The sequence below is a fragment of the Oratosquilla oratoria genome, chromosome 40, assembly GCF_046742065.1.
Source record: "Oratosquilla oratoria isolate Oo_2021 chromosome 40, ASM4674206v1, whole genome shotgun sequence".
NCBI classification, from domain to species: Eukaryota; Metazoa; Arthropoda; class Malacostraca; order Stomatopoda; family Squillidae; genus Oratosquilla; species Oratosquilla oratoria.
Window position 1 is genome coordinate 19827211 of NC_134816.1, and position 12500 is coordinate 19839710.

The window sequence follows — 12500 nt, forward strand, 5'->3', positions numbered from 1 at the left end:
CCTATCTCTTCTCGTTGACTCTCATCTGTACCACACCCACGCACATTAAATGACCCAAACCTTAGGGTACTGGTTGGAAAACTCTCAGACCCTTTTATACCTTTTCTTCTTCTTCTTTTTTTTTTAGGAATGTCCCCTTTTGGGGCTACAGGTAGTAGGACTCCTAATCTCATCCCCGTCCCGTTTTTTGTCGCCTTTTACGACTCAAGTGGAAAGACTTGGTGGTAGCATTCTCTTCCCCCACCACAGGGTCGGCGAAAAACAGGAAATGAATATTCAGAGAAATGGTACAGTGTGTGTGTGTGTGTGTGTGTGTGTGTGTGTGTGTGTGTGTGTGTGTGTGTGTGTGTGTGTGTGTGTGTGTGTGTGTGTGTGTGTGTGTGTGTGTGTGTGTGTGTGTGTGTGTGTGTGTGTGTGTGTGTGTGTGTGTGTGTGTGTGTGTGTGTGTGTGTCAATAAAACGTAATACATGTTTATGACTTTCATAAATGCTGAAACATGAATAATATAAAGTGTTTCAGCTGAGGTTTTCGTGTGATTCTGTACCTAGCCGATAGACTTGCAGGTGGCATAAATCACACCTCTCATTTCCTGTTGTTCCTCAGTGTAGCATTGTCATCTAAATACCAGACTTCATCACAACACGTCTCTCCAAAGAAGAAAAAAGTTAAGGTGATAATTATGTTCTTTGTTTAAAAAAGTAATACAGTCCAGCTCCAAATATATCTTACCGTATCGACGTAGAGTAAGTAAAGATTTGAATGATATAATGAACATTAGCATTGTGTAAAACTAAGGAATTGTACAGAATTAGGAAATATGAAACTCATTTCGCGTTAACCATATGTGTATTACTTATTGATGTTATACATTATCTAAAGTGCTCCATACATTGCCTTTATGGGCTTATTCTACACTGGATTTCTATAGGGTATAAGATTACTGAACCCCACCAACCACTGAAACGTCCCACAAGGATGTATCGCAGATTTGTGATATTTATGATGTCTGTAGAAATTTGTCGTAATAACTTTGGCGAAAGATGACTAAAATACTAGTTATCTAGAAGACGAGAATTTAGTGGCCCGTTGAGCGACACGCTAACATTGAAGTTACGTGGTCCCTGGTTCGACATCTACCGACTGACCATATCCTCTTGTCAAATTGTATTTTTTCTGTAAATATAATGAGGAAGTTGCTTATCGTTACAGACCGTGGAAATTGGCGCCAGGGTGTGAGTAAAGCAACGCGCTTCCCTGGCGTGTGCCCCCAATTGATGATGGTGATGATGTTTCAGTTTGCTCCGTCGAGTATCCACCGGAAGGACTTTGACTCTGAGACGACCACCTTCAGTGCACCCTCGTGATGAACGGACATAAGATTCGAATCCTACATGATTCTGAAACGAAGGAGGATGTTTTGAAGGACATCATATCCCAAACGAAGGTACTTTAACACCAATGGTTAAAGGTATTTTTCCATAATGTCTTTATACTATGAACTAGTGATGGCTTGATAATACTTATCAATCAGCGTTTGCTTGGCAAATATCTTGCCTTACTACGCATGTTCACTTACAGGCACATAATCCATTGTGAATGATGACATCAGCAAATGTGTATGTACTGCGCTAGTGTAACAATAATATCGATAGATGCAAAGTAAAGTATAAAATCTCATGTTAGAAAGCAAACAAATTGAAAGACCAAAGCGGATTGGAGGGTGGAGTGAGATCATTGAGAAGAGGTCGAAACTGCATGCACAGTCGGCTCGCTCGCTCGCTGCATGGATGATAACATGAGATGTTACCTATCAAAAGGACGCAAATTTGAGGTAGAGCATAAGAGCATAAGAACATAAGAATAAAGGAAACTGCAAGAGACCATAAGGCCATTACTAGGCAGCTCCGTATCCATCACCACCTGTCATCTCCATCCATAAAGTTGTCTAATAGTTTTTTAAAACAACTGATAGTTTCAGCGCTTACTACATGGTTACTAAGTTTATTCCATTCATCGACCACCCTATTAGTAAACCAATTCTTGCCTATTTCCTTCTTAAATCTAAATTTGTCTAGTTTATACCCATCACTGCGAGTCCTGCCCTGTTTTATTATGATGACCTTGTTTGCATCACCCTTGTTATAACCTTTGATCCACTTGAACACTTCTATTAGATCACCCCGCACTCTGCGTTATTCCAGAGAGTGTAAGTTAAGGTGCCTAAGCCTCTCTTCGTAAGGCAAATTTCTGAGTCCATGTATCATTTTGGTCATTCTTCTCTGTACTGATTCTAGTGAATTTATGTCCATTCTGTAGGACGGAGACCAAAACTGCACCGCATAGTCGAGGATGGGTCTATCGCTAGATAGAGTTTAATAATTACCTCTGCACTTCGTTACCGTCCTAGTAATGAAAGCTAATGCCCTGTTAGCTTTATTTCTGGCGCTAATGCACTCCTTCCTGGTTTTAAGGTCCGGACTCACCAGATCTCCCAAATCCCTCTCGCATTCAGATTTTTCTAAAAACGTGTTATCTAAGCTGTATCTATTATCGGGGTTGTGTAGCCTTACGTTTAACACGCTACACTTAGAGATATTGAAGTTCATTTGCCATTTCACCGACCATGTGAACAATTTGTTAAGATCATTCTGCATAATCTCTGCGTCGTCTCCTGACCTAGTTAGGCGTCCTATTTTAGTGTCGTCCGCAAACTTACTAACATCACTATTTATCCCATTGTCTAAGTCGTTTGTGTACATAATGAACAACAAGGGACCCAAAACCGAGCCCTGGGGGACCCCGCTTGTACCATTGCCCCACCTAGGTTTTTTTCCATTTATGGTGACCAGCTGTTTTCTGTTACTGATCCAAGCTCTAATCCTTTCGAACACTTTTCCTCCTATGCCATGGGCTTTGATTTGATTTAATAGTCTCTGGTGGGGTACCTTGTCGAAAGCTTTGCTAAAGTCAGGGTAAATAACATCGTAATTATCACTGTTATCTGACACCTTATATACTTTAGTGTAAAAGGATAGAAGATTAGTCACACATGACTTACCCTTGGAGAAACCATACTGTAAATCACGAATTAAATTATGTCCTTCGATGTGTTCTCTGAGTCTATTTACTATTATTGATTCAAGCCTTTTTCCTATAACCGATGTCAAACTGATTGGCCTGTAGTTGCATATAGACTATCCATCTCCCTTCTTAAAAGCAGGAACAATGTTTGCCTGCCTCCAAGCAGTTGGCACAAAACCAGTGTCCTTCGATTTATTGAATATTTCAGTTAACTGGTTGCAGATTTCAAATTTACACTCCTTAAGCATTCTTGGAAAAAATTCGTCTGGACCCGGATTTTTTTGTAGCTTTAAGTCTTTCAATCTGCTTGACTACTTCTTTACTAATGCTGATATTAGACAGACTACTTTCTTCATCCCCTCTGAAAATCGGATCGCTGTCATTAGTAAATACCGATAGAAAATAATTATTAAACTCCTCACTCATTTTTTACTCCGATTCTATCATGACATTTTCATCGTTTTTAATTGGTCCTATTCTTTCTTTATTTTTTGTTCTATAGAGATGAAAGAAACCCTTTGGGTTGGATTTTGCTTGACTGACAACCTTGATTTCATAATTACGTTTCGCTGTACGTGTATTCCTTTTAACCAGATTTGCCATTTCGTTATATCTTGATCTAAGGTGTGATTCCCCGTTTTTTATTCTTACGTAAAATCCTCTTTTCATTCCGAACTCATGTTTCTATCTGTCCGTCATCCATTTGGGAGTATAACTATTTTTCCGTATTGACTTTAGGGGGATAAATGTCTTTTGTGCATTAATAATTAGATCAGTTAGATTGCTATATATTTCATCCAAATCGCTGACCTGACTGTTGAGCCCTCGCCCCCAAATGACCTTATCCAAAGTATGCATATTACCCTCCGTGACCCGACCCCTAGTCCTGACCTGACCCCCAGTCACGCACCGAGACCCGCCAATATTCGTAACGTCTGCATGATATTTCGTATTCAATTTCAAATAGGTTTTCATGTCAGGTAGGAGAATATTCTGATGATCCAAGGGTGGGTTTTGTGGATTAATAGTGGGAAGAAGGAAGAGAAAGATGAATAGAGCTTCTAGTGCGGTGATCGAGTCATAGATGGTTCTGTAGAGTGAAGGGGAGGTTTAGAATAAAGTGTAATGCAGTAAAAGTAACAAAGACTTGGGGAGGTAAAGGCTGAAGCGAAGAAGAGGTGAGTTATTGTCTCTCTGTCTGCAAGACCCATTCCGTGGTTAGACCCCGTGCCATCTTTGTATATAATAATGGCAGTGAGATAAGAAAACGAGTGGGAGAGAGACTGACTGGATGATGTCAGATGGGACTTGGTTCTTCGACAGTGTAGTCAAGGCAAAGCAGGGTAGGGGCGTACAAGGTTTAGCAACCAGGGGACTTCTACATGCAGCAGGAGGTGAAAGTCGATGAAGTGTGGAGTTTTGAACAACGCAGTTATGCAGTAAACACAACCTACAAACCAGAAAAATAGGGTTGTCTCCCTAAAATATGGTATCTTGGATGGCATCTGAGCAACAGAACATCGAGGATATTCTGGTAGACATTCTGAGGTGTATGAATTGGTATGTCTGCTTTGCTCAGCTAATCAATATCTACAGGACTGTGTGTTTTATATATGAGCTACACTCCTTTCTTTTTGAAAAGCAAGACGTTACTAGTTCTTGGATGAGCGAAGATATATTGGGAGGTGGCCGTGTTACTTGTTAGTCATTGCTGATTAATACAAGAAATGTCGTTGGTAGTGCCACTATGGCAGGCGTAAGACGTCAGTTACCATTTGTAGCTGTATTAGGTTTAAAAAGGAACATATTTAGGAGAACATGACACTATGAAATACTGAATATTCCTAAGAGTGATTTCATTCAAATATACTATTGATGACATTTATCATTGGAATTAGGAAGAAGATTCCTTCATGGTTCTCGAACTGGACGACATAGTTCGCAAAGTGGAGCGCTGGAGACGCCTTCTTCCTCGAGTGGATCTTTTCTACGGTAAATAGATTGAACCTCATTTTCTTTTGTTAAACTTTATGCATCGACTCTTGACAAGGTGAGTGGACATTCTGCCAAATCAACTTTAATACATGCCTCGCTCTCTCTTATTTCCCATTTATGTGCTATTTGATTTTTTTTTGTATTCTGTATATAGTAAAGGAAACTGTATATTACAATGCTTATCACTTTTTAGGATTATAACAACGATCTGAATAAACTGTATGGCACGTGGTATAATTTTTTTCCATGTTGCCACGCAGAGGTCTCACGGGTGAGAGAAGTGGGATGAGATGGGTAATCGTTGTTACAATCCTAAAACGTGATACTCATTGTACTATACAATTTCCTTTGCTATATGCAGAATATAAAAAATCAAATAGCAGAGAGAGAAAGAGAGAGAGAGAGAGAGAGAGAGAGAGAGAGAGAGAGAGAGAGAGAGAGAGAGAGAGAGAGAGAGAGAGAGAGAGAGAGAGAGAGAGAGAGAAGGGACGCATTGGAGCGTACAGACGACAGCAAGCGTTGATATAAATGAGATTTCCACTCACTGTATACCTGAAAAACGAGTTTCATATCTTTATTTAGGTACAATGACTGCATGCCAAAAAGTGTCAAGGAACACTTATTTTCTCAATTACACGATTTCTGTTAGTGTAGAAAATTAATAGGATTTCACCTGATCCTGTTTTGTTTCTATTCACATAAAAACACCTTCCTGTATGCTAAATTACAATAATCAACTTAATGTTTATGTTAAATAGATTTTGATACCAGACTGTGTTTAGGGCCCAAACACATAGTCTGGTGTATGATGCAAAACTGACTAAACTTTAGGCAATTAGGTATCATACAACGATGATCTGATGAGACTAGGGTACTCATATAACCTGTCTCTACTTCAGCGGTGAAATGCAACCCAGAACGTGCTATGATAGATATACTTGTGAGCCTTGGATGTGGATTCGACTGCGCCTCAAAGGTTTGTATCCCTCTCTAATTCTGTCATAGCATTCCATCTAAAGGATGTAATCAACTTATCCCCATAGGTTCCTGCCATCTATGAGTATATTTCTGTCCTTTTTGCTGAAGCTGACTGCACCAATCCCCATTTCTCATACAACAGTCAATTTTGGAAGGAAATTTACCTTCTCCGTTCCACATACTACACAAAAAGCAAAACACAAAGGCTCACATTGTTAACAGTCACTGGAAATATTTAAGGACCTTTATCTCCTATTCGCGCCCCCTGCCAGTGTCGCCTTTTCCCTCGACACTCCAGACCATTTTCCAGAGGATGATTCTTTAATTTTGCAGCACCCTTTCTATAGGAATGTGATTAACTTTTCTCCAAGTTTATTTTTTCATATTTTTCTCTTGTTTTGAAATCTAAACATTTCAGACATGATCATAAATGTATGTTACCCGTGTTAGGAGCTCTCCAATGTGAATCCGTATTTCGATTTCAGAGTGAGATAAGATGTGTCTTGGATGCTGGCGCAAAGAGCTCTCGTGTCATCTTTGCCAACCCGGTGAAGCGAACCACCTCACATCTTCATTATGCAGCGAATACTGGCGTTGAGCTCCTTACATTTGACAATCTAGATGAACTATACAAGATTAAAGAGACCTATCCTAGTGCCAAGTAATTCTTCTCACTAATTCTAGTTATCACGACACATTCCTTTAGGGCATACCTAGGGCAGGGATGGGAAACATTTTTAAGTGCGTGTGCTAAAATCAGCCAAACCTTTGATACAAAAATTTCTCGCATGCCTAGTTAGTAGAATTATAGGCTTACATACACTATTCTTGTCGTTTTGGCAGACTCTTACTACGTGTTCGATGTGATGACAAAGATGCCACGTATATCCTCGGAAACAAATTCGGTGCCGAACCTGAGGAAACTGGGAACCTCCTGCGAGAAGCTAAAGACCTGGGTCTCAACCTGATCGGGGTGGCCTTCCACGTGGGCTCGATGTGCAAGCGCCCAACGGTTTTCAGTGAAGCAATTACTATCGCAAGGAGAGTCTTCGATGAGGCTATGGCGTTAGGGTTCAGTCCCTATTTGTTGGACATTGGTGGAGGTTTCAGCGGGGGAAGGAACAACAAGTTCGTAGAGATATCCGAGGTGGTCAATCATCAGTTGGATCTTCTTTTTCCAGAAGATGGCATCACAAAGGTTGGTGACGTGGGTTATTGATAGACCGGTCAGCGTTCCCCCTCCCCTTTTTATCATCTCTCAGGTAAAAGTACAGCGGGGGAAAAGACAACAAGTTCGTAGAGATATCCGAGGTGGTCAATCATCAGTTGGATCTTCTTTTTCCAGAAGATGGAATCACAAAGGTTGGTGACGTGGGTTATTGATAGACCGGTCAGCGTTTCCCCTCCCCTTTTTATCATCTCTCAGGTAAAAGTACCAAAATGATGAGTTGTTTCTGGTCCCAAAGATCTAAATACATAATTTAATTTCTTTCATAACCTGTTTATTAACAATGTAATCAGGATAACCGAAATGATCAGTGAGAATATTTGTTTCCTCGAGTGTTAAACAAATAATTAATATCATATAACATGGTGCTCTTATGACGTATTTCTACTATTGGGGATACTCTTTGACTTATTTAACGCATAAATGAAAGACTTCTATACTTACTAAAGATAGAGTAACACAAACTCTATATTTAGGCAAACTACCTTTCTATGCATTAATCAGCAATGTATTTTGTACACCTTGTGGTTTATGCACAACATACATTTGCCTTTATTTTTTATGAAGTAATTAATAAATTCATCATTTCATGTTTCTGACTTTTGTAGCCACTAAACATTCTGTGCTAAATAATACAGCCATCATATTTCCCTGCATAGATAGTTGGGACGTCTCCTTTTTCCGTATTTTACTCCCAAGAAGAGCTGAGGCATAAGTATACTTGGATTTGGCCGATCTACTTTGTAAGAATGACTGGTTGGTCTTGTTGGTGAATTTGATAAGAAATCCAATGTTTTTACAGATCATTGGCGAACCAGGTCGCTACGTCGTGGACACCTCCTGCACACTGGTAACCCAGGTCACGGGCCGAAGGAAGAAAAAGGACCCGATTGGCCAAACGGAGTCCATGGAGTATTACATCAACGATGGGAAAAATGGATGCTTTGAAGAACCCATGAGATCACTACCAGTTTCTATTTCATGTCGGGTATGTAATAGTTTGCCTTAGGGTCATAGTAAAGAGAAATAGATAATTTTACAATTATTTTTATTTCAGATAATTTGAGGGATGTTGATATGTAGGATTAATAATAACTCACCATAATTCAGACTGTGGTTATGTGTGCTTGAGTACGTGCATGAACGCGTTTGTGTGTTTATGTGGATATTTATGTGTGTTCTTGAATCATTGTTGCCTAATGGACAGTATCGTGCTGCTGCTGAAAAATAGTTTAGTTTCAGATTGTTAGGCTGCTAGTAGGGGAATGTTCTAAGGTAAGGGTAATCCTAGTTGAGAGTGGGAAAAATGGAAATACTATTACATAATGGAAAGGTTTGATGGTGACTATTTATTCTTTCTGTATCAATCGCTACCTCACTCTTAGCGTTGATATCCCTAATGGGATTATTTGTATGTGTGCGCGCGTGTATGTGTGTGTGTGTGTGTGCACGCGCTCACGTATTAATGGAAAACATATCAATTTTGCAATACAATTAGTCTACACAGATAAGGAGATTTAAACTATTCTGCACAGTGTTGCCTACCGGGAAATAAGGTTTCAACACTAAAAGTAGATAAATACTTTGTGATTGATTTGGTTTAACTTCGCGAAATCCCTCTATCAGAAGGCAAGGACGGTACCACTTACTGAGGACTCTGTAGAGAGGGATTTGATCAACCATAGCCATGGTCCAACTCACTGGCGGCTATGTTCGGACTGTCACCACCTCAACCTTCGCCGCAAGTAACCCGCTCGGCCAGCCAGCATCCTAATGCACTGTAGATTAACCGAATCTTTGCACCTTTTTCTAGGCGAAGAAACGAGAGGAGGTGCCAACTACCATATTTGGTCAGACATGCGACGGTCAGGACGTGGTGTGCAAAGACGTGGCACTTCCCATAATGCAAGTCGGGGAATGGCTGATGTGGGAGGATATGGGAGCCTATTCACTTTCGAATACTTCATACTTTAATGGCTTCGAACCCGCTCAGGTCATTCCAACCATGCCAGCAAAATATTTGGTAAGTGTTTTGCAGAACTAATCAGATAGTGTACCGAATGATGCCCTTGAAATCGTGAAGCTAGAATTTCTTTGGAGAATTCTACCTTCCCCTCACAAGACCCTCACTTCGATGACATATACTTGAACAGAATCTTTGGAGGCCTTCATTGTGTAGATGAAATTAACTTTAACGGGTGGTTAAATATTACACGTAATTCCTGGGATAAATGATTATCTGTAAGACCACGGAAATTCACTGACGACTCAGTAGGTTTTCATTGCTGATCGACGACTTGTATGTTAACGACCTTTCTTGTACATATTAAAGAGGCGGCACACTAGGCTTTTATCGCTAGCATGCTGCTTGTTTTTTCTACTTCACTTGAGTAGAAACGACTTCGATTACGATTTTTTGTTTTTCAAATCTTCCAAATGTCAAATTACTCTTGCGTCATATATTGAGAAGCTGAATGAAGAATTAAAAGAAGTTAAACCCATATGAATATTAGACACATTGTTGAGATGTACTTACGGAAGTCTAGAATATTGTAACGGAAGTCGTTTCTAGTCAAACGAAGTAGAAAAAGCAAGTAGCATGTTAGCCTAGTGTGCTGCCACCATTAGTAACTAATGATTTCATTTGTCTTGATCCTCCTAATTTTTCTTTCAGGATTCTAATCCTTTAGATAGATACCCACAGAAATCATCGCAAGTCCAGTTTATGGACGTCACCCATCGTAATATTGCACGATAGTGAGAGAAATCTGCACGAACGCTGACACAGATTACCAGTGCACTTCTCCAAAACAAAAGACTAGTGTTAAAATGGTGTGGGATCTTTGCATCTTATCAAACCACTGAAAAGTGGTCCAAAATTTAAATGTCAATTAACACTGATTTACTGCCTTTGAATTTCATGTTGGGGACATATTGAGAAAATGGAAGAGGTGGTGCTACGTAAATTATAATTGATCTAATTTATTGCGCCCCGTTCTATTTACAATGTTGTATAAGATGAGAACCCTTGACAAATTCATGTTGTCTGTTTGGTTCATTTTCAGTTCATGAGTATTCCCCTTGACGTTTCTTCGTGTCATGTTTCTGCTTCTTTGAATCTGTGGTTATGTTTTCAAATTAGCTTAACTCTTCCCGTGCCCTGTGGGGTTTTTCTTTTTCCTCTGGCTGCCAACAGGCTACCTTATCCGTTTCCAAGTGCTTCGGCTGTAGCTTAAGAATTATGGATTCGAAATTAAGTCAATAAAAAGTGGTGTAAATATCTATATCCTAGAGATAAAACTAACATTCATTTTCAGATACCAAGATATATCAATAGTTTTTAGGCAACGATTAGTACTCCAGTAACATATTCTTTTAGAATACAATATATAAATAGACAATTTACTATAACTACAAAGTGTGCATTGTCAGCCTTTAAGTTGTAATATTGTTACTAATAAATCTATGATCATGATTGGCTATTAGGTTCTTGTCTTCTGAGTCCCATTTTTAGAATATTTTCAGATTGCCCTGAAATCCCAACAACCACCTAATTTTTCACCTCATATCTCCCAAGACTATAATCACCTGCCCTATATGCGTAAAGATCTGTGATATGAGATCCATATAGGGAAAGATAATAAACACCAGACTCAATTGAAAGGGATTATTATAACCGGAGTTTCGATTCCCGTCCAAGAATCGTCTGTAGGGGTGTGATAGTTACATACAGTGAACTCAGATATATATTACACCACGGTCTCCATGTATATATATATATATATATATATATATGTATATATATATATATATGAAAAAATATATATATGCGACATATATATATACATATGTATATATACATATATATACATATGTATGTATGTATGTTTATAATATATATATATATATATGTATATATATATATATATGTATATATATATAAATATATATATATATATATATATATATATATATACAAGGTACAAATGAACATATCGTCAGGGTTTTAGAAAAGATTTATGACAAAGGTACCGCTGTAATTCGACTACATAAAGATACAAAAAAGATAAAATTCGAGAAATGAGTACGACAATGCGGTACAATTTCACCCAAATTATTTACAGCTTGCTTGAAAGAGATTTTCAGAAGGTTGAATTGGGAAGAAAAAGGTTTGAAGATTAATGGCGAATATTTGAATTACCCAAGATTTGCGGATGACATTATTCTTATTTCGGAAAGAGCAGAAGATTTGCAAGATATGCTGAGTGATCTGAACAAGGAAATTCTCAAAGTAGGTTTAAAAATGAACTAGACCAAAATCAAAGAAATGTTCATTACGAAAGTTCAAAGTAAAGAGAATATAATCAATGGTGAGAGTCTTGGAGAAGTTAAAGAGTATAATTATTTAAGCCAGATGGTGAAAGTGGCAAAAGATCATGATAATGAAATAAAAAGACGTATTACAATTGGTTGGAAAGTGTTTGGTAAATATAATAAAATCCTGAGAGGCTCTCTACCTTTATGTTTGAAACGTAAACTTTACAATCAATGCATTCTGCCAGCAATAATCTACGGGTGTGAGACTTGGAAACTGACGAAGGCGATGTAAACAAAGTTAAGGACTGCACAGAGGAGAATGGAGAGATCAATGATGGGAATAACGCTGAGAGACAGAGAGCAAGTTGGGTGAGAGAGCAAACTAGAGTGAAAGATATTGTGGAGGCGGTGAAAAAGAGTAAGTGGAATTGGGCAGACAAGTTGGTGCGGGCGACCGATGAGCGATGGAGCAAGTGTGTTACTGAGTGGACGCTGAGAGATGGGAAGCGTGGAAGAGGGAGACCAGACAGGAGGTGGATAGACGAAATCGAGAAGTTTGGAGGAGTGACGTGACAGAGGTTGGCGCTGTCGTATGAATCATGGAATACTATGAAGGAGGCCTTTGTTCAGCAGTGGACTCAAGATGGCTGATTTGATATATACATATATATATATATATATATATATATATATATATATATATAGATATATTTTTGTATATATATATATATATATGTGTGTATATATATATATATATATATATATATATATATATACATATATATCACAGTCCGTTGCCCAAGGTATGTGGAATGAAGTACAGGAGGGAATAAGAGAAAGTCTTCTTTCATACGCATAGTCCTTTAATAACCCTCGGGTTTGGTGTTGTATCTCCTACAG

At 38.7% G+C, this 12500-nt stretch overlaps 2 protein-coding genes across 2 annotated transcripts in view; one reads left to right on the top strand and one right to left on the bottom strand.

The window, feature by feature from the left end:
• The first annotated feature begins 533 nt into the window (after positions 1-533).
• LOC143020490 (antizyme inhibitor 2-like) lies at positions 534-10749 on the top strand. Its single transcript, XM_076176915.1, has 9 exons — positions 534-671; positions 1297-1445; positions 4981-5074; positions 5977-6053; positions 6541-6716; positions 6899-7253; positions 8086-8271; positions 9097-9306; positions 9958-10749. Exons 2-9 carry the CDS (start codon positions 1365-1367, stop codon positions 10039-10041), a joined length of 1263 nt encoding a protein of 420 aa, XP_076033030.1. The 5' UTR covers positions 534-671; positions 1297-1364; the 3' UTR covers positions 10042-10749.
• Positions 10073-12500, bottom strand: part of LOC143020491 (ornithine decarboxylase-like) — a 24223-nt gene continuing 21795 nt past the window's right edge. Inside the window, exon 9 of the mRNA XM_076176916.1 lies at positions 10073-10144. Within this exon, the coding sequence (XP_076033031.1) occupies positions 10073-10144 (72 nt within the window). The remainder of the gene's footprint in view (positions 10145-12500) is intronic.